At 48.4% G+C, this 21,160-nt stretch overlaps 1 protein-coding gene across 8 annotated transcripts in view; it reads left to right on the top strand.

Moving 5' to 3' along the window:
* Positions 1-21,160, top strand: part of KATNIP (katanin interacting protein) — a 194,258-nt gene that overhangs the window by 8,461 nt on the left and 164,637 nt on the right. For 7 of the 8 annotated variants that reach the window (XM_045195336.2, XM_024560330.3, XM_045195335.2 and 4 more), the window contains exon 2: positions 10,152-10,207. The exons of the other annotated variant lie outside the window; for it this stretch is intronic. In XM_045195336.2, the coding sequence (XP_045051271.2) occupies positions 10,152-10,207 (56 nt within the window). The remainder of the gene's footprint in view (positions 1-10,151; positions 10,208-21,160) is intronic. 8 annotated transcript variants of the gene reach the window in all.

Genomic DNA, 21,160 nt, shown 5'->3' with positions numbered 1-21,160 from the left:
GCCAGCTGTTGCCAGGCAGGAATGCAGGCCTTGTGCTGCCAGTTCTTCCCGTGTTTCATAAGAATCTAGAACTCAGAATTTTTAAATGTGAAATCTCCCAAGATTTAAATGTTGGCTGAAAAAAACTTTTTTTTTTTTTTAACATGGAGACCAGACAGTGTCCATGGGCCAGACTCAGCCTTTAGATCCAGTCTGATCACTGTTATTTCTCAGATGTGGAGGCCAAGGCGTGGGGAATGGGGTGTCCTGACGGGCAGCCCTGGAGTGGGAGGACAGGCCCGGATCCTTCAGTCCAGCCTGCTCCCCCACCCCCACCCCACCCCACCAGGCCTTCCGCCCAGTGAGTTTACTCTGTGGGGAGTTCTGCAGCCTGCTTCCTTTGAGATGGAGATTTTACTTTAAGCCTGCAGAGTAGCATTTGGCCAACCAGGGCAGAGAGTTAGATTCACTTATTCTCTCTCTTCTTCCTCCCCCATCTCCCCCTCCTCTTTCCCCACCCCTCCTGACCTCGTGTCTGTCTGTCTGTCTGTCTGTCTGCCTGCCTGCCTGCCTGCCTGTCTGCCTGTCTGTCTCTCTCTCTCTGTGCTCACTATCCATCTGAGTCACATTCTGGAGAGGAGTGGAAGGATTAGGGTTTGTTGAGTCAGACCGAGGGGATTTGAATTCTGAGGACTCCTCTTACCAGCCATGTGACTTCAGGGACTTGGTTACTTCATCTCAGTGCCTAGACTCCTAAACTGTAAAATGAAGATTGATAGTATGACCTTCCCACAGGGCTGAGGGTCAAATCAGTTCATCCATCTAGAGGCCCTAGAATGGTGCATGGCACTTACTAGGCTCTTGGTAAAAATTAGCTGTCACAAGAAAAAAATGCACCTTTTTCCTTAGGATTCCAAGGGAATCTCACGCACCATTTCTTGTGTTTTCCAAGGTTTGGCAGATCATTTTTTGGGGGGGGGGTGGACGCACATACTCAGAAGGCACTTCAGTTTGGATACACACATGCAGGGTGGGCAAAGGTAGGTTTATAGTTGTTTGTGTGGAAAATAACACAAGAATAATACAAGAATAAGCTCTCTTGCATATTCACACTGTAAACCTACTTTTGCCCCACCCAGTTTTTTCACAAATGCAACATCACTGCTTTTCGGGGAGGGGGGGGCGGGATGGGAGGATGGGGCTGGGTCGGGGTGTGTAGTGGTAATGGGTTTGGGACCTTGTGTGTTGGCTACAGAAGTAGACCTACCTATATTTTTGGTCTGGAAGCATGTTGTCCCATAGGCCACTGATTAAATTACAGAAGTGTGGCATTTACTTAATTTCACTATTTCAAATGAAAAAAAATCAATATTTTCCAATTGTCTCCCATGGCTCATTAAACTTATATCGTCAGATTTTGCTTCACCGTCCCAGAAGGAGCAGGGGAAAGGGTCAGAAACCGCTCTGTGAGAAAAGGGGAAGTCTTTCTGGCTGTTCCACAGGTCGTCATGCCTCCGGTCCCTTCTAGCATTGTCCCTTCAGAAATTTGGTCATTCGTGCAGCCATCAGTTCCAGAAAGGTCTACTGATGTATCACTGCTCCATTCCAGGCACTGTTGCAGGTGAGGGCGATTCAATGATAAAAAAGCCAGACAGTGGCTTCCTCTTCACAAAGCTGGTCGTTAGTGGAGGAGACAGACCACAAACCTATCAAGAGACAGATCAGATAAGTGGTGTGCAGATTAAAGTAGAGAAGGCTGGGGGCTCTTCCTCTCCGAGGTCGAGGTCGTCTTCCCTTTAAGCTGAGATCAGATTGATGAGCAGACCAGGAGGCTGAGGGCAGAGGCCTCGAGGCAGGAAGGAATCCTGAGTCCAAGGAGCACAAGAAGGACTGGGGAGCTGCAGGGCTGTGAATGCAAGTAAGGGAAGAGGGAAACACACTGGAGACAAGTGATGCAGGCTTATTTTCAGGTGGCTTCCCTGGGAAAAGCCCAGCAATAATGGTGGCAAGAGACCTGACTGGGCGGCTAGTGAAAAAGGTGGCGGGATTCACATAGGGGTGATGGAGAGGAACGAACAGTTTTGGGTGCCAGAATGCAACAGAACTTGATGAGATCCATGAACAGGCAGCTGTTTCTGGGTGAGGAAACTACTAAGTGCTAACTAAGTGCCTACTATGCACAGGGCACTATTCTAGGTGTTTCACGTGTACGGTCTTAACCCTGGCGATTGATTGTAATGGAATGGGGACGGTTAGGGTTCCCAAACAGGCTGACCCCATGTCCAGCCCTCTTAGTCACTGCATGGCATTGTCCCGAGGCTCTCCTCTGTTAGGCCAGCCAAAGAATGCATGGCTAAGCATTTCTAACACACAAATGCACATACTGGTGTGCAGGTTATAAATAACCATTTCCAGCTGCCAGCTGTTGTTTGGGTTTGGAAAGGCAAAGAGGCTCTTAGCATGGCTTGTTTATCTCAGGTAATTTGGCAGTAAACTGGGCCCTGGGAATTTGAGTTACACAGAAAATGCAAAGGAAGAGTGGCAGGGCTATTGTTTCAGGCTTTCAGAAGACAGAAGTAACTTAAAGGCCCAGAATCAGCCTGGAGGCGCACGTGGGGAATTTGAAGGGGAGAATGTGTCTTAGAGCCAATGTTTACCTGGCTTCCCAACAATCGTGCTCTTTGTCTAATAGATTTCTGTTACTATATTTCTTTAAAGAGGCCTCCCCAACCCCAATAAAAGGGTCCATGACATCGAGCCAAAGAAATAATCGGCCCTGACCAGTGTGGCTTAGTTGGTTGGGCTTCGTCCCACAAAATGAACAGTCACAGGTTCGACTCCTGGTCAGGGCACATACCTGGGTTGTGGGTTCGATCCCCGGTTGGGGCATGTAAGAGTGGCAACTGATTGTTTCTCTTTCACATGGATGTTTCTCTCCATCTTTTTCTCCCTCCCTCCCCCTCTCTCTAAAAATAATTAAATAAATAAAAATATTTTGAAAAAAAGAAATAATGCAAAGAGTCGGACATTTTCCAGTCTTCTGCCCAGTTACCTCTTAGGTTGGAAACTAGAGGCCTGTTTTGTTGGGGCTGTACAGAACTTTGAAAAATTGTTTTAAATTACTTGTCAGCATTTAAAAATTAGAAGTTTCTCTTGCTCTGGCTGGTGTGGCTCAGTGGATTGAACACCGGTCTGCGAACCTAGAGATCACTGGTTCAATTCCCAGTCAGGGCACACATCTAGCTTTTGGTCCAGGTCCCCAGTTGGGGGCGTGTGTTAGGCAATCAACTGATATATCTCTCATGCATTGGTGTTTCTCTCCTCTTCTCCCTCCCTTCCTCTCTCTCTCTAAATAAGTAAATCTTTTAAAAAAATAATAAAAATTAGAAGCTTTCTTATAAAACTGGATTTCTCTGGAAAAATCTAATTCAACAAAACTGAGCCCACATTCCTGAATGGAAACCTGCAGCTGGAGCCAAATAGTGATTCCCTAGTAGGCCAGGCAGGTGCTCCCCAGGCTGCCCGGTCGCCGTCCTGCCCGCTTTTACTCCTCCACACTTGTCTTTGCAAAAGCCGTAGCTGAAGTCAGGATCAAGGCTCAGGAAGCTGGGATGGAGCTGAAGGCGTGTGGGGGTGAGGGTAGTACGGACAGTGGAGCTGGGGTGCACTCACTCCTGGAATTGAAGGGGGGTGTGCCGGCAGGCGGCAGGGCATAGTGAACACTGGGTTAGCAGCCAGACTGACGCATTGCTAACCGTTCTCCTTCCTTGCTCTGTGACCTCAGGCAAATTACTTGGCTTCTCTGAGCCAAGTGGTTTTGTTGTTGCACAGGACAGGGAATCCCAAGAGCTGTCAAACCTACAGCAGTAGGTGCTTAGGAAGCTCTAGGACACCGTGATTCCCAGACAACACGTTAGAACAGGTCTTGAGTGTCCTTTCCCTTTTCTTTTTCACTTCTCATCCCGTCCAGCCATTTCATAAAAACTTCGCCCTCAGATAAATGAGTAAGTCACCAATAACCTATTGGGTTAGCTAAGAAATTGTTGTTTCCAGAAACCATTTTGTCATTTCATTCTTATCTCTCATGCATTACAAATTGATCTCTTAAAAGAAGGCAGTTTGTTTTCTGAAAATACTGTGTTCTCCTTCCCGCAAGCGTTGGGTCCCAAGGTTCTTGGGGGCTGATTCATTTTAGTCCCGTAGACCACCCCCTTCAGACCTCAGATGCGGAGGTCGACAGCACTTCTCATTATATCTTTAAAAATTTTGAACCAGCCTTTTTGGACATTTAGTACTGTAAGCTTATTTTAGTTTCTTGAATAGGAAATAGATCCAAATAATCATTCAAAAATAAAAACAATATAAAAAATATACATTGAGAAGTCAGCCTTGTGCAAGCGCCTTCCAGGTGGCTCATTGTCCCAATAAAACCAATACGAGTGTGCGTTCTTATTTTCCCTCTTCCCTAGAGAAAAGTTAGATACTGTGCATGCTTCCCACCCCTTGATTTTTTTTACTTAACATGTGGCCACCTACCAAATATATGAGGAGCTTACCTGTTCTTTCTTCTAACTGCATAATATTCCATTGCGTTGTGTAGATTCCCCGTATTTATTCAGCCAGTCCCTACTCTTGGACTTGCGGGTATTTCTAATACTTGCTATTGTGGATTATATTGCAGTGAATACCTGGTGCACGCGTTCTTTCCTGTCGTGGAGATATTTCTTCGTGGTAGATTCCTAGCATAGTGTTAGCTCAAAAGGGAAATTACATTTGCACTTTTGAGGATATTGCCAAAATATCCTCCAAAGGGGCTGTATCATTTTCTTCTCCTCCCAACAAGGCTCAAAAGTGCCTTCTTCCCGCCTCTTGCCAAGAGTATACTGTCAAACCTCTGGGTTTTTGCCGAACAGATGGGTGAGAGAAAGTGGTGTCTCAGTGGGATATCCTCTGTCATTTAAGTCAAATTGCACAGATATGTAAAATGAGCAAAGTGAGTCCTCATATTTGGACAACAGAAGAAATAAGCTTATTTCAGTAACTCAGTGGGGAGAAAGGAATTCTTTGTTCAAAGTTCCTTTGTGATGGGGAGGTCCCTGCAGGGGCCCTCTTTGCCTGCAGGATCTCCACTGGTGCCTTATTCCCCAAAGCCCAGCCCTGCCTGCCAAGGCTGAGCATCTCACCTGAGTAGATGGGAGTGAGTTTATTTGTTTTTAAAGACTTTATTTATTTATTTTTTCGAGGAAGGGGAAGGGAAGGAAGAAGAGGAAGGGAAGGAAGAAGAGGAGAGGAACATCGAGGTGAGAGGAACGTCCATCGGTTGTCTCTCTCACGCCCCCAACCAGGGATCTGGCCTGCAGCCCAGGCATGTGGCCTGACTGGGAATCGAACTGGTGACTTTTTGGTTTGTGGGACGATGCCCAACCCACTGAGCCACGCCAGTCAGGGCAGGGAGCCAGTTTTGACTGCCAAGTTTGCCTTTCCACATTTGGCATTTTATGGCATTTCTATGGCAGGTAGGGAGCTCCGTCTTCCTTTAGCCTCTTATTAATTGCTTTAAGAGAGCAAAATACATTAAAGCGCCGGGTCACAGGAGGAATTACTTAAATCAGCCTTCCTCCCCAGCACGTTCTGCACTTGTCCTTAAAGATCCGGCTGCGGTGCAGTGTAGCGCAGTAGACAGGCATGCAGGCCCTGGGACCGGACTGCCCAGGCTCAGATCAAGGCTCCTCTGCTCGCTAGCTCTGTGATACTGAACACATTTTGTAACCGCCGTGGGGTTCCGTGCCCTCCTCTGATAAGCGGGATAATAACACTACCTATTTCGTAGGGTAGCCGTGAAGAGTAAACGAGTTGATTTATGTACTCAGCCTGGAGCTCAATGCGGGGCACACAATAAGCCCTGATTAAGGTGCTCACACGGTAGCGGTGATGATGGTGATGGTGGTGGTGACAGTGACGGTGCTGATGCTCAGGCTGAGGATGTGATAGCGATGGTGGTGATGAGGGGCACGCTGAGCCCTACTGTTTAACAAGGTACATTCATGTGACCTTGAGCAAGCAGCTCAGTCACCTCAGTTTGTTTTTTATTTCGTCATTGGTTTGTAGAGTGGGAATCCTACTGTCCATCTGAAGCAAGAGTCAACAAACTGCGGCCTGCGGGCCAGATCTGGCCGCTGCCTCTTTTTGTGAGTCAGGTTTGATGGGAACGCAGCTGCCTCCGTTTGCTTACATAGTGTCTATGGCCGCCTTCCTACCTCGGTGGCAGAGTTGAGTAGTTGCACCCGAGACTTTATGGCCTGTAAAGTAAGAAGTATTGACTATCTGACTCCGTACAGAAAGAGGTCACTGACCCCTGGTCTAAAGGAGCGTTGTGCGGAAACAGACCTGGCACTACTGGGTGTCCAGTACCGCGGAGTTGCAGCAACCAAGCACTGAGCTTTCGTGAGCTCCATGCTCCGCTCTTGCCCCCACCCCCACCGCTCTCCTCCAACCCCAAGAGGAAAATGGAGTAATTGCAATATGAATAGTTCGATTAGAAATGCCATAAAATCATATTTTACATACGCATTTTTAAATTACGTGTCGTACATTTCCACGTGCATCGAATACATCCATGCGTATTCGTCTACGGCGCTGGATGTGAAAGGTTGCGTCCTGGAGACTGTACTTTACGGGAGGTTTAAGGCTTCTTTTCAGGGGTAATTTTGATGTTGATTTTCCCTTGCCTATGACTTCGGAAGCTAACATCCAAGGAAGATACGACGCTCCTCTAAATGGTAGCGATGAATATCATTATCTACATCTAGAGCAAAGTGAAACTAAATGTCAGAGCTTTGCCACCACTGAAAATAAATCCTAAGTGTAGATAAAATCTCTCCAAAATCATAAGTGGGAGTGATGTTATAGTTAAAAAAATGCAGTGCATTCACTTTTTATCTTTTCCTGAGGCGCACATGTGCTTTATAAAGTGAGGTACACAGGTATCATTTACATTTGGCCTTACTTACTGTGTCATGGCTGGATCTGGCAGGCCACCTTGCAAGACGCACAGGGACATCCCCTTAATTTTGCAAGCAGCATATATATTAATGTTACTTCTTCTACTTCCCTCCCCAAATTGTTGTGAGAGTAAAATAAGATACAGGTAGAAAGACACTCAGAGAACCTAAGTGCAGCAGACAAATGTGGTAGAATCCGGTCCTTCCATCCTGGGCAGGAAGCAGCCGTCTCTGAGGGGAGCTACCTGGAGGAGCGAAGGGCTCAGGGGTGTGAAGGCGGGGCACTAGATAACACATGCGTGTAATTAGAGCGAATTATCTTCATTGGAAAAGAAGCGCATTATTTTCCAATTTAATGAATAAAGAAGCTTCTAATTTACTCCAGTAGAGAGATTTGCTTTCATATTTCAGTAGTTTTAAGGTCTGTGATTTTTGTATTAATATTATTTTGTTTTTATGGCCCAGCTTAATGTTCTTTTTTAACTGTTCCTTATTGGTATAGCAGAATTTTATACATGAAAAGCAAAGCCGGAGGTGACTCAGCCTCGTACTTTTTTTTAAAGGAAGTAAATATGGTCCAGAGAGATCCTGTTGGATCCCGTGACTTCTCCAGGGTGCCATGACTGGTTCGCCGCCCCCCGGACCAGATCCCTGGTGTGTGCCCCGCCAGTGCAGAAAGGGCCTCAGCAAGACTGGAGTCTGCCATGCTCACGCTGGCCTAGCTCTGCTTCCCTCCTGCTCCCTACTTGGCCCTGCTGGCATCATACTTCTCTTACAGCTACTTCTGCTACTAAAAACATCCTTGTCTGTCCCCTGGCCTCCAGCCCACTCTGGCCAGTTCCAGCTCCAGGCCAATCCCCGAGCTCCTGGCTCTGTATTGCATTTACATTACCTGGTTTGCCCCTCCACTGACTGCTGGAGCAGGTGTAGACGAGGGTTTGGGGGAGCCGCCCACCCTGGCCCCTGCCCCAGAGCCTCAGGGGTCAGGAGGGTGGGATAAAGCTGGCCCTAATGGCTCAGATCACCTGATCCCTATATCCTGGCCTGTTTTCTTTTCTTTTTAAAGATTTTATTTATTTATTTAGAGAGAGGGGGAGAGCGAAAGAGGGGCAGAGAAACACCAATGTGTGAGAGGCACATCGATTGGTTGCTTCTTGCAGCTCCCAGCTGGGGGCCTGGCCTGCACCCCGGCATGTGCCCTGGTCAGGAATTAAATCAGTGACCTTTTGGCCAGCACTCAATCCACTGAGCTTTTCTAAAAACATGTAATAAACTTTATTTTTTGCAGCAGTTTTATGTTCCTAGCAAAGTCTCATAGGAAGTGCAGAGAGTTTTCCTGTAGCCCCTGTGCCCACGGCGTGCAGCCTCCCAGCTGCCGGCGTCCCGCGCCGCAGTGCTGCGTCTTCCGAGGCTCTTTGTCTTAAGGCAGAAAAAACCCATGAAAGGAAGAGAGAGAGAGAGGAAGGAAGGAAGGAAGGAAGGAAGGAAGGAAGGAAGGAAGGAAGGAAAGGAAAGGAAAGGAAAGAAAGAAAAAAAAGAAAAGAAAAGAGAAAGACACAGAGAATAGTCTAAGGCAGGGGTGTCAATCTCATTTTCACTGGGGGCCACATCAGCCGTGCGGTTGCCTTCAAAGGGCCGAATGTAATTTCAACTCAACAGTTAAGGAGCAGTTACATTTACACAGTCCCAAAATTATTTCGGCTCTTTGAAGGCAACCGCGAGGCTGATGTGGCCCCCGGGGAAAATGAGTTTGACACCCCCGTTAGGGGATGTGCGTGGAACACAAAGGCAGGCATGCAGTCAGTTTCAGGTAAGTCCCTTCTGTCTTGGCATTCTCTATTAGTCTGTCCCTGGGGCAGGTGGCTGGCTGCTCACAGCTGCAAAGCTCACACGCAGAGATGCCCTGCTCTGGCCCTCTTACCCTCTCTGTCTCAGAACAGATTTAGGTTCCTGAGGCTGGGATTCTGACTGGCTGCAGCTGGGTCCGGGGTCCCACCTGGGGATGAGGAGGAGAGGAAGAGGGAAGGGGCAGTTTAGGTGTCATTATGGCTGAGCAGATAACCCAAAAGATGTCTGCCATACTATGATCTCGTGTAATCCAAGGTCTCCTGTAAATTCTTTGGGTGTCTCTTTCTAAATCCTTTTATATATTGGCCCCAGAGTTTGGCCAGAGGTTAATTTTTGGGCCTTTGCTCTTCCCTTACTCTCACCTTCTTAGAAAGAGCACCATCCCTTGACTTGTGCTTCATGGCCAGCTGGGCCCCCCCCCACCGTGGGCCCCCCCCCGCCATGTAGGCCCCCTGAAAGGGACCATGTCCAAAGACAAGTCCTTCCTCCGAGACTCAGTTCCCATCTCTCGCCTCTCAGTCATCGTGCAGCCTTTTCACTCCTGCCTCCTGAGAACTCTTGGCTCACGGGACATGTGGTTGTGACGTTGTCACAAACAGCCACTCGAGAGTGAAGCTGGGCAGTTTGGGAGTTGCCTTGACAATGTGCGGTGACTCTTATTTTCTACCTCAAAACCAAGGCAATCCATTAATTTTTCATCAAGGTGTTCTTTTATAAAGGACGCTGCCATAAAAGTCCTGAAAACTGCATTTGGAACAGCATATTTAAACACTCTGATGTTGGTCTGTTGGATTTATGCGTGCCTTCAAGTGTCAGTGTGCCAGTTTTCTGAGGAAAGCAACCATTCTCCCCGAAATTGCCTGTTACGTGAAATGTGGGCGATTCCTGCTAATTCACATCTGTACAGTCACCTGTGTGTCCGACCTTGGGGGTCTGGTGCAGCGCATTGGGACGCACTCATCAAAGGTTATGTGTATGCACACGGTGGAATGCATTTTGTATAATACAAACAATTGAATAAAAATGCCATTTGACTGGGAAAATGAGTCTGACGGCCCTCGCGGAGCCCAGACAATGTTCCAGATTAAAGAGCGGAGGCTCTGTTCATTCCAGTCAGATAACGTGTGTGAATTGCCGTTTCCTTGCCGTTGGTGTATTTTCAGAGTAAACCATCTTCCTATTATAATAATGGCTGCATTTCCTTAAAATCATTTGATTATGATTGGTCCCGTCTATCCAGTTTGCAAATAAAAAGCTTTTGTGGTGAAAACTAGCTGTTTTAAAACAGCCTTAATCTCTGGTTCTGCTTTTGAACTGCTGCAGGTCAGACTCTGCGAAAGGCTGAGAGAAGCCGGTCCTGCTCACGGGAGAAAAAGGAGGTAAATGTGTCACTGGCAAGGACTGGTGGGAGGCAGCTCTTTGAAGGGACCTGAAGGAGCAGGCTGGTGATTAAGTATTCTTGGATCTCCTCTCTGAGTCCCAAGCTGGAACCCCTGACTAAATGATAGCTGGCAACTAGGGTTATCAACCAGTGTCACTTATAGCAAAGATTTCTTGCTGAATGTATCAGTTAGCTTTGTCTGTGTAACAAATCACCCCAAATTTTAGTGACTTAAAGCAATTACGCATTTAGTTCACAATTCTGTGGGTCCGCAGTTGGGGCTAGGCTTACCTGGGCAGGTTTGCTGATGGGCCAGGCTCTACTGACCGCAGGTGGGCTCACTTAGGCATTTGTAGTTAATTGCTGTCGCCTAGGGGCTGCCTGAGCATCAGAATGCTTTAGTTCTCCCCCAGTGTTCTCTCATCCTCCAGCAAGCCACCCACCTGGAGGTTCAAGGCTTCAACAGTTTGGGAGTGGAAGCTGCACTCTTGAGTCCTAGGCTCAGAACTAGCATGGTGTCACTTCTGCCACTTCCTGTTTTTCAAAGCAAGTCACAAGATCAGCCCAGATTCAAGGAGTGGGGAACTAGGTCTCGCTTCTTCATGGGAAATCTACAAAATACTGTGGCTATTCTTGAAACCCACCCACCACTCTGAACCCATCTGCTGTGTGCCAGGCGCCAGGGCTGGGACTAAGGCATGGGTGGGACCGTTCTTGACGTCAGGGTGTGCTCAGCGTGGTTGGAAGTGCTGTGCAACAGATCATTACAATGCGGTGTGAGCGAGGCCCATATAGTGAGAGGAGGGCAAAATAGCAGGATTTCAATACGGAAAAGGGGTCACCTAACTGCTCCAGTGATTGCCAAGAAGGGCTGTGCAGCAAGGCTGATGTATGGGCTGCCTCCTCAATGGGTGGGAGTTTTTCAGGCCAAATAAATGGCCTGTCGAAGTCATAGAGACTGAACAGGAAAGTTGTAAGACCATTGAGCCGGAGGTGAGAAGTGGTGCAGGGACTCACGGGCTATTGCAGGGAGGACTCAGACTCAGGGGAGTTTAAATTTGAGTCTCATGGGTGCAGGGGTTTGAAGGTATATAGCTCATCATAAATATCAACCAATCCTGAGATTCACCAACACTTGTACACTAATATTCTTGATTGCGAAATGACACAATTCTAATGAGGAAATGGGATTTCTCAGGCTCAGCTGGGTCCAGGGGCTCAGAAACGGCAAGGCTTGGCCTTTGCTTTCCGTGAGCTCTGAGGAGGCAGCCCGGGTTTGGACTGCAAAGGGTCCCCCCCATCTACTTTGTTATGCCTTTCATCCTCTCTCCTACTGTTTCTTTTCTCAGATGTAGCCAGAGTAGCCAGTGTGGGTTTTCGTATCCAATTAGCCTACCTGAGATGATGGCTGGGAGATAACTCGGGAAGTTTGATGCTGTTGGAAAGATCTAAATATCAGCCCCAGTGGGTGATCTAGAAGCTGAACAAGCTGGATTCTCCTACTCCTTTCTGGTACGGAGAATTTTCTGGAAGCAGGTGCAGGTGTGCCTGTCTCCTACAGAGTCCTGGAGGCCTGAGGGTGCAGGAGCCAGCATAGGAGTGAGCACAGGCCTGCAGGCACCTGGTCTCCCTCAGTGAAGTGAGCAAGGATAGGGACCAACCCCCCTACGCCAGGAGCCTTTAAACCTAACTGAGGTCTTAGGTTACAGAACAACAGCATCCCATTTATCCACATTAAGAAGGTAGCCGGGGAAACACTAAGCAGGGCAGCAGGTTTAACTGGTAGAAGTACTCTTTCCCTTCCCCTTCTCTCTCCTTGGCAACAGAACTCCCCTAATTGCCACTCTCCCGGCTGCTCCCATCAGGTGAGTTGCCCGAGAGCATTTCAGATCACACTCCTGAAAAGTGCTTGAAATGAGAGAAAACAGAGGATGGGGTTGTTTATCACAGTATCCACCTTTAATCCTGAAAGATATTTAAGATGGTTTCAGGCCCTCTGAAAAAGAAGGTGCCGACTCTCAAAGGGCTTTTGCTTGGTTAGAAAAACAAGAGAAAGCACTTAATAATAAGCTTCAAGGATGTTCATCCCGATGCGTTATAACATGCCTTTCTCATCCACCTCCTCTTTCTGCATTCTCCCCTCCCCGGTTTGTGAGATCTGCACTTCCTGATGCTTTGTGCCTTTCACAGGATGCCAGGTATAGTTCAAGCTAGGGCCCCATGAAAGGCACGAAAAAGACACGTTGGGTAGAACAAGTGGAAGGGACAGGTCGTGTTCCTTGGGTGGTGAGGTTATACGGGCCAGCTCACACTTTCTCTGGTGAGCGTATGGCTTCCATCCTGGGTGGGGATTGGGCACTTCTCTGAGTGGGCGTGGGCCAGCATGGCCAAGGGAGGATGGGCAGCTATTCTCAATGAACTTGCCAGGCCCAATTCAGCCCAAAGATGTGTTTTATTTTGCCCATATTCTGTTACAATTATTTAGCATTAGGTATCCACATTTATTTTATTTTATTTATTTTTATGTATTTATTTTCAGAGAGAGGGGAAGGGAGGGAGAAAGAGGCAGAGAAACATTGATGTGCGAGAGACACATCAATCGGTTGCCTCTCACACGCCCCCACCTGGGGACCTGGCCTGCCACCCAGGCGTGTGTCCTGACTCGAATCAAATGGGCACCCTTTCGGTTTGTAGGCCTGTACTCAATCCACACCAGCCAAGGCAACATTTAAAAATTGGAGATTTTACATAAAAATACAGGCTTCTGGCTTCTTTGGAAAGATGGAGGATGACAACAATGGAGTCCTTATTCCTGTTAGGCAGCAATGGGCAATGGCTTTCAATGGAATATTTCAATGGAACCCTCCAGTCTGCTGTCCCTGCCCCCACCTGATAGCAAACAGGGGTCAGCAACTGCATTGGGCCAGGCCCTGTGCTGAGCGCTTAATGGCAGTGGTTCACAAACACTGCTGTACATTAGAATCACCTGGGAGCTTTTAAAATACCCTGCTATCCGGCCCTGGCTGGCGTGGCTCAGTGGGTTGAGCGCCAGCCTACAAACCAGAGGATCGCTGGTTTGATTCCCAGTCAGGGCACATGCCTCGGTTGCAGGCCAGGTCCCCAGCTGGGGGCACATGGGAGACAACCACGCATTGATGTTTCTCTCCCTCCCTTCCCTTTTCTCTAAAAACAAAATAAATAAAATAGTCTGACATCCAGTCCTTTTTCCAAACCAGTTAAATCAGAATCTCTGTGACCCAGGCACCAGAGCTTTTTAATTCCCCCAAGTGGATACAGTGTGCAGCCACGGATGAGAAGCCGTGGCTTACAGGTGGTAACTAACCCCTGCTCTCAGCCCGCGGGCTTCCCTATGCCCCACATGCCTGCCCGGCTGGAGGACTCCTGTTCTCAAGCCCTCCGAGCCCCCTCACAGACACAGACAGGCACAAGTCAAAGGAAAGAATGACAAACAGCATAGAGAAGACCCAGAAAAAGCCCCGGAGGGGTGCTAGAGGAGGCAAGGAAGACTTCCTGGAAGAGGCATCTTGAACGGAGGCTTTGGATGCCTTATAATCATTTCTAAAAAATGGATCTTTGTTGGTTGGCTTCAATTCGGTAGATACTTTCCATGCAGCTGGTAAAAATATTCTCAGCCTCATCTCAAACAAGTATTCATGGTTCCTGCCTGTGGAGATTATATAGTGTTTTTGGCTCTTAGTCATGAATTATTAATGATTTTGAAATTGTGGTCATTGTAGTTTACTCAAAAATCGTTAGTAAGTAAATTTATCAGACAGTGTTTAAAAAAAAGGGAAACCACAGGGGAGAAAGAAAGCTTTATTCATCTCTCCCCTGGGGCCCAGTGTCACTGTGGGGCTCACGGGTGTGGTGCTGGCAGCGTGTCCTCCTGCAGCACGGAGGCCCACCACCGGCCTCTGCAGCAAGTCCCGGTCATGTGACTTTGGACGAGTCTCTTGACACCCTCATCTCATTTGATGATACCCGCTTTGACGTCTGGGTTTACGGAGTAAAGGCAGCAATGTTCTGAAGCACCCAGCGCAGTGTCTGACCCACAGTAAGCATTCCATAAATGTTAGTTTTTACATCATTTTAGTCATTCCTTAGAGTGTCTGCTGTTTAACACAGGGAGCACGCCCTCGGACAGAGGAGCCAGCACAACTGCACTTCTCACTGAGGGGCCTCTCTTGCTCCAGCTGGATTTCAGGCTGATCCCAGCCTCCCAGGCTCCTAGCCGTGTGCTCCAGGCAGGTGGGGCTCAGGCAGGCCAGCTGCGGGGCCTCCACTGTAAATCACTCTCAGAGCCCCAGGGATAATGAACTGCCCTCTTTTATAGCTGATTGGAGACGGGAAAAAGCTCTTGACAGCACACTCATCTACTGGGCTCACTTTGTGAAGAGCTGCAGAAGTCATTTACCTCAACCACCTACAAGAGATTGAGGGTTCCTGTTGCATGCACACACAGCCACGAGCACACACTCACAAACACTCCTGCCCCTAAGCAGAGACTCCTTTCATCTTTGCCAAGCAAAGTAAGAGATTGGGATCTCAGGGGAAGACGGCAGAGGAGGGAGTCCAGGACCCAGGGATGGGGTCACCCGGGCGGACATCCTTGGCCGTGTGCCAGCATGGACATGTGTCCCCTCCCCTCTGGTCTCTGCACCGAGTCGCTGTCCTGGCACACCTCTCTGCGAGTTATTCCTTCTCCCAGTTCAGAGGCCGGAGCGAGAGTGCGATCAATCTGGCCAATCAGTACTGAAGGGCATTTAGAGGCTCCTGACATCAGTGCCCCCAGCTTCCCTCCCAATAGGCAACTGCTGCAACCAACTTCTTGTGTGTCTTCCCAAAGCCATTCCATGCAGAGCTCAGCTGTCTCTCTCTGCCCCCCCCCTTCTAGCACAGTGACAGCACACCGCACACATCGTTTGTTCCTGGACCGTGTTTCCACGTGGCAGCGCGTGTGGGAGGGCGCTCCACGGCAGGACGTACGCCCAGACCGCGTTTGTTCTTCCCTGTGGCTGCACGGTGCTCTGTTGTGAATGCTCAGGAGCACAGTCCTTTATCTGAAACCTCTGGGGCCAAATGTGTTTCCTTTATTTAGAAGTTATAAAGTGGGCCCTGGCTGGTGTGGCTCAGTGGATTGAGCACAGGCCTGTGAAGCAAAGGGTCACCGGTTCGATTCCCAGTCAGGGCACATGCCTGGGTTGCAGGCCAGGTCCCCAGTGGGGGACACATGAGAGGCAACCACACACTGATGTTCGTCTCCCTCTCTTTCTCCCTCCCTTCCCTTCTCCCTAAAACTAAATAAATAAAATCTTTAAAAAATAAAGTTATAAAGTGGTATCATCCCAGTATGACCTGGGACAGCATTCTGTAATTGAGTACACTAATATATCTCCCATACAAACTGGGAGAAATAAAGACTCTACATTTCCGATCCAATTTCGTTGCTAAGTAATTGCATATGAAGGATTCCCCGAATGCATCTTGTCCCCGGCTGATGTCCGTCTAGGCTGTCGTGGTCTCAGATGTAAGGACTCTCCCAGAGCAGACATCTCTGTGCACATGTGCAGGACGAGTCAAAGCTTAAGTCTTAAAAGTGGAGTTGAGGGGTCAAAGGGCGTGTGCTTTTTAAAATATTGATGCTTCTACTTTGTCTCGTAGTAGTGCATGAGAAGAGCAGAGCTTTTTGCCCCGGGCCACCTTGTAGAATGCTGGCCAGATTCAAGTGTGGCCGCCCTTGGCTGAGGTACACACACCAGAGCCACTCGTTGGGCAACTTGTCGTTCCCTAGTCCACTCTTCTGAGCGGGGAGTGGCAGCAGGGCACTGTCCGGAGAAGGACTTGGGGCACGTCCAGCACCCTGGTTTCTGAAAGCCGTCTCTCGTGGGCCCTTGGCTCTGAGCGCTTGGCTAGCTGCAAGGGCCGGGGAGGGCGACTTCCCGTGTCAGGCTCCACTAGCAGGCAAGCAGCAAACCCTGCCCTTTGCTTGCGCCAGCCCTCAGCGTTCCTGTAACTTCAGTGCTCTGGGGAAGCCGGGGCTGCCCCTTTCGCCTTTAAAGATCTCTGCTGCTCTGTTTAGAAATTTAAAAAAAAGAAAGAGAGGAAGAGAGGAGGTGTGATGTAAACTGATCGTGCTACATTGCAAGAACCTGCCTGATATGGGGCTGACATTCCACATCTGAACTTTTCCTGGAATGAAGTCTTTTAGTTCACATTTCTGGGCAGAGAAGAATTAAATCCATTTTACATCCAACTGCCAAATGCATTCCTGGTTGTAAAGTTCTTGTCAGTCTTTCTGCCTCTCAAGGTCTTGGTCTCTGTAGCTTTGGGAACTTGGAGCATGGGGGCCCTGGAAACATTGACAACCGATTGCTGATTGCTGTAGGGTGGGTAAGGCACAGGGCAGGGTTAGAGGCTGTGTTGCCAAGTATTTGAGCCTGTGGACCCTGGAACCAAACAGCCTGGTTTCTTACACTAGTGTCCTCACTCAGGAGAGTTACCGTACTGTCCGAGACTCGTCTTCCTCTTGTAAAGAGTAGCGATGGTAGAGAAACCGCATCACACGCTTGTGGCAAGGACTCCGCAAGTTGATATGCGTGAAGTGCTTAGTACAGTGATGGCACATACTAGGTGCTCAATAAATGTTGAATACTGTCATTTAGAACTGGCAGGTTTATTATAGCCTGTTTAAAAAGCTAATCTCTTCAGATTCAGAGGTGGACGAGAAGTATTACTAAGAAAAAGTGGGACGTGAACTGGACTGGTGTTCCTGCCTTTCAGTGCGATGAAGCAGGACGTAAGCCCTCCCAACAGGGTGACTTGCCCCCGAGTCACCAGCCTACTCTGAGACCCCTGCCAGCAGGCGGGGCGCTGCAGGAAACGTGTGCACACATACACCTGTAACGGGAGCTGCACGACAGCAGGGCCAAGACTTGAGCCACAAAACCCAAAGAGAATCAGTATCTGCTAAAATGCCAGGAAGGAGATAGACACGTCTGAAACCTTCCTCGCATCATCGCATCAGTTTAGCTTCCAGCATAAGATTAAACTCGAGGAGAAAGCCCCATCAGAGAGCTGCAGTTTGGGACCAGAAAGAGATCATTTTGACAGCTTTTCCTTCCTGAGTCTGTTTTCGCTCAGCCAAGTGCCGTCAACCAGCATCATCAAGGTTTCCTAAATCTTCAAATCTCAGGCAGGCAGTTGCATTGCAAGTGTCTCCCTTTTCCTTCCCACCCCCCAAATCACGGTATAGAATACAGACTAGCATTGGAAAAGAGAACGGTGTTATCTAAGAAAAGGAGGTTTCTGCAAATTACTCCTGAAGGTTGTGTCTCCTGGTTGAAAATGGGCCGTGAGGGCTGTCCCTCAGGCTGGGGACACCTCTGCTGGAGCCGGGCCAGGGCCATGAGAGTTACAGTCCTGAGTGACCACTGCTGACCGTGGGCACACTCCTGCTCCCCGCTCTGGGCCTCCGTTACTTCTGTGGTCCCCATGTCTGACAAGAGAACGGCTCTGTGACTTCAACTTCATTAGGACCCAGAAGCCATGTCTCTCAGACTGTTCAAGTGACAAAAGCTCTCCTCGAACCGGCTGCAGCGAAAATGGGAATTTGTTGCCTCCTCTGGCTGAAAAGTTCAGCGGTGGCCCACAGTAGGCGTGGCAGGATCCAGGCACTCTGACTTCGTGCCCTCCACTCCACGTTCTGGGATGGGGCCGCTCTCCGGCAGGCTGGGCTTTCTTGGTGTAAGCTGGCCGCCAGCAGCTCCAGGCTTGCTGCAGGGAGGCCAGATAGCAAATGGGAGACAGCACAGGCTCTGGAGCCAGACGGCCTGGGGCTGAATCCTCGCTCATCAGTTACCCAAGTACTTAACTGCTTCTGAGCCTCAGTTTCTGCATCTGTAGAATGGGGGTGATAATGACACCTGCCTCATTGGGTCCTCAGGGCTGCCCCGAACAGTGTCTGACGTGTAGTCAGCCCCGAAGAGGCGATAGGCACTGCTTCCTTGTCTTCTCCTTCCTGTCACTATAATCCTCTCAGCAGCTCCCGCACGCTTGGGCGGCTCCTTCCCACAGGGTCAGCCGAGTGTCCAGATGGAGATTCATCTACCCTGGAGACCAGGCTGGGTTGGGAACCCCGAGTTAGTCACGTGGTGAGGAAGAGGTTTTCTCCCAAAGGACCACCAGGATCCCCTTACCAGAAGAAGCGGGGCACGGCTGTGGGCAGACAAAAATAGCAGCTGTCCACCACCCTGCCCCTTTGTAGCGGGAGTGGTGACACTGAGAGGCAGCCCAGTTGTTAAAAAGCGCTTCGCCGTCCCTCTTCACAGGGCCCTGTGAGGTGAGGAATATTATCCTCATCTTGCAGGTGAGGAACCCTTGGCTCAGCAGTGAGGCTGCCTGCCCCAGTTAACACAGCCGGTGTGGGCTGCTGAGCCAAAACTCCGTGTTCTGTGCATTGGTGCCAAGTGGCGAGAGGTTGGCTTGCTTTGGGAGGCCGCTGGGGGACCTCAGGCCTGTACCCAACCATTCCCAGGCTCAGTTTCTTCACCTGTGAGATGAGTGTCATCGGCCTTCCCTCCCCAGGTGTCTGAGGACTTAGTGAAGTTGGGGAGATAAACGTGATGCTCAGTACTGCTCGGGACTCGGTGGGTTCTCATACAGGCCACTTTCCTGCTTCTACTGGTTCAGGGCTTGCCGGGTCCCCCCATATTCCTGGGACACAGGACTGGGCAGGTGACTGGGAGGCGGGGGCAACAGCTGCCAGATAAATGATAGCCTCAGTGTCCTCACCTGAGAAGGTAAGACAGTTTCATAGTCCCCTGCGCCCGCTAAATGCAGTCCCTGCTGGCTGGATTCTGATTAGAGGCCACTGACCAGACTACGGACCCTTCCCCACCCTCCATTATGTAATTCAGAAAAATAGAACTGTGAAGAAAGTGTAAGGAACTGCAATAAGTTCTGATGTTATTCCCCCAGGACGACTAGTTTGATGCCTTAAAAAAAAAAAAAAAAAAAAAAGGAAATCTAAACTCTTTCAAAAAATAACCCTGGGAGAAGGCTTCGCCCTTGGGAGACAGGATGGCAAGACCGGTCAAGGGCAGGGAGGGGGTCCGTCTAGGTCAGATGGCTTGGGTGGGTTGCATCCTGGCTCTACCACTTAATAGCTCTGTGGTCTTTGGCAACTTACAAAACCTCTCTGTGCCTCCGTTTTGTCTGCAGAGTGGAGCTGAAAATCTAGTACATCTTTACTGGGTTGTTGAGATAATTAAAGAGTGACACATAGGAAGTGTAGGTGCTGTTTAAGTGCGTGCCGTTATTATACATCCAGTGCTGGCCCTGGGGCCTGTCCCCCCCACCCCCGCCAGTGCCCCCTCGGCCTCGGTAGCTGGGGGAGGCGGGAGGCGCCCAGCTCAATGGAGACAGCCTCCGGCATTTTTCATTTCTTTCTGATTTCAGAACTAGTGCACGCAGACTGTAGAGAATTAGAACCTACAGGAAGGTGCAAAAATTAGTTGTTATCCTACCACCTAGATAATCACTGTCCCTTGTTTTGATATTTTCTTCTTGCTTTTTTTTAAATGCAACTACATATATTTCAAGATTAGGATTCACAGAGTAAGTACTTTTTTTGTCTCTTTGTTTTTTTCTTAAACGTATCTCTGAGATTTATCCCCATTTTAAAATGTATCATTAGTTTATTCTTTATCACAGAGGTCTAGACCTTCAATTATTCTTATATTAGAAAAATTAAATTATGGAACAGTTTGAGTTCATTGTCATTATTTTTAAAATTTCTAGTTTGTGTGTTAAATAAAAATTTCCCTTCAAATTTACCCCAATCTCAATCTCATTCTCCTCCCTGGAAATAACCAGTTGTCAATTGGATGTTCATCTTCCTAGACATTTAAAAAAAATACCTTATTGATTATGCTATTACAGTTGTCCTGATTTTTCTTCCTTTGCCCCCCTCCACCAAGCACCCCCCACACCCTCAGGCAGTCCCCACACCATTGTTCATGTCCATGGGTCATGTATGTAAGTTCTTTAGGTACTCCATTTCCTATGCTGTACTGTACATCCCCATGGCTATTCTGTAACTGCCTATTTGTACTTCTTTTAAAAAAAATATTTATTTTTACAGAGAGGAGAAAGAAAGGGAGAGAAACATCAATGTGTGGTTGCCTCTCGTGTGGCCCCCACCAGGGACCTGGCCAGCAACCCAGGCATGTGCCCAGACTGGGAATCAAACTAGTGATCCTTTGGTTCACAGGTCGGTGCTCAATCCACTGAGCCACACCAGCCAGGGCCTTATTTGTATTTCTTAATCTTCTTACCTCTTCACCCATTCCCCACACCCCCTTCCCATCTGGCAACCATCAAAACACTCTCCGTATCTGTGATCCTGTCTTTGCTCTTCTTGTTTGTTTAGTTTCTTTTTTTAGATTCAATTGTTGATAGATATGTATTTTTGCCATTTTATGTTCCTAGTTTTGCTTTTCTTCTTTTTCTTACATAAGTCCCTTTAACATTTCATGTGATAATGGTTTGGTGATGATGAACTCCTTTAGTTTTTTCTTGTCTGGGAAGTTCTTTATCTGCTCTGCGGTTCTAAATGATAGCTTTGCTGGGTAGGGCAATCTTAGCTGTAAGTCACTGCTTTTCATGATTTTAAATATTTCTAGCCAATTCCTTCTAGCCTGTAAAGCTTCTTTTGAGAAATCAGCTGACAAGTCTTATAGGAACTCCCCTGTATGTAACTAACTGCTTTTCTCTTGCTGCTTTTAAGATTCTCTCTTTATCTTTAACCTTTGGCATTTTACTTATGGTGTGCCTTGGAGGGGGCTTCTTTGCATCCATCTTTTTTGGGACTCTGTGCTTCCTGGACTTGCATGTCTATTTCCTTCACCAAATTAGGGAAGTTTTCTTACAT

Source organism: Desmodus rotundus, chromosome 1 (genome assembly GCF_022682495.2).
Source record: "Desmodus rotundus isolate HL8 chromosome 1, HLdesRot8A.1, whole genome shotgun sequence".
Lineage (NCBI taxonomy): Eukaryota > Metazoa > Chordata > Mammalia > Chiroptera > Phyllostomidae > Desmodus > Desmodus rotundus.
Note: the sequence above shows the minus strand (reverse complement) of the source record. Positions and strands in the feature narration are given on the sequence as shown.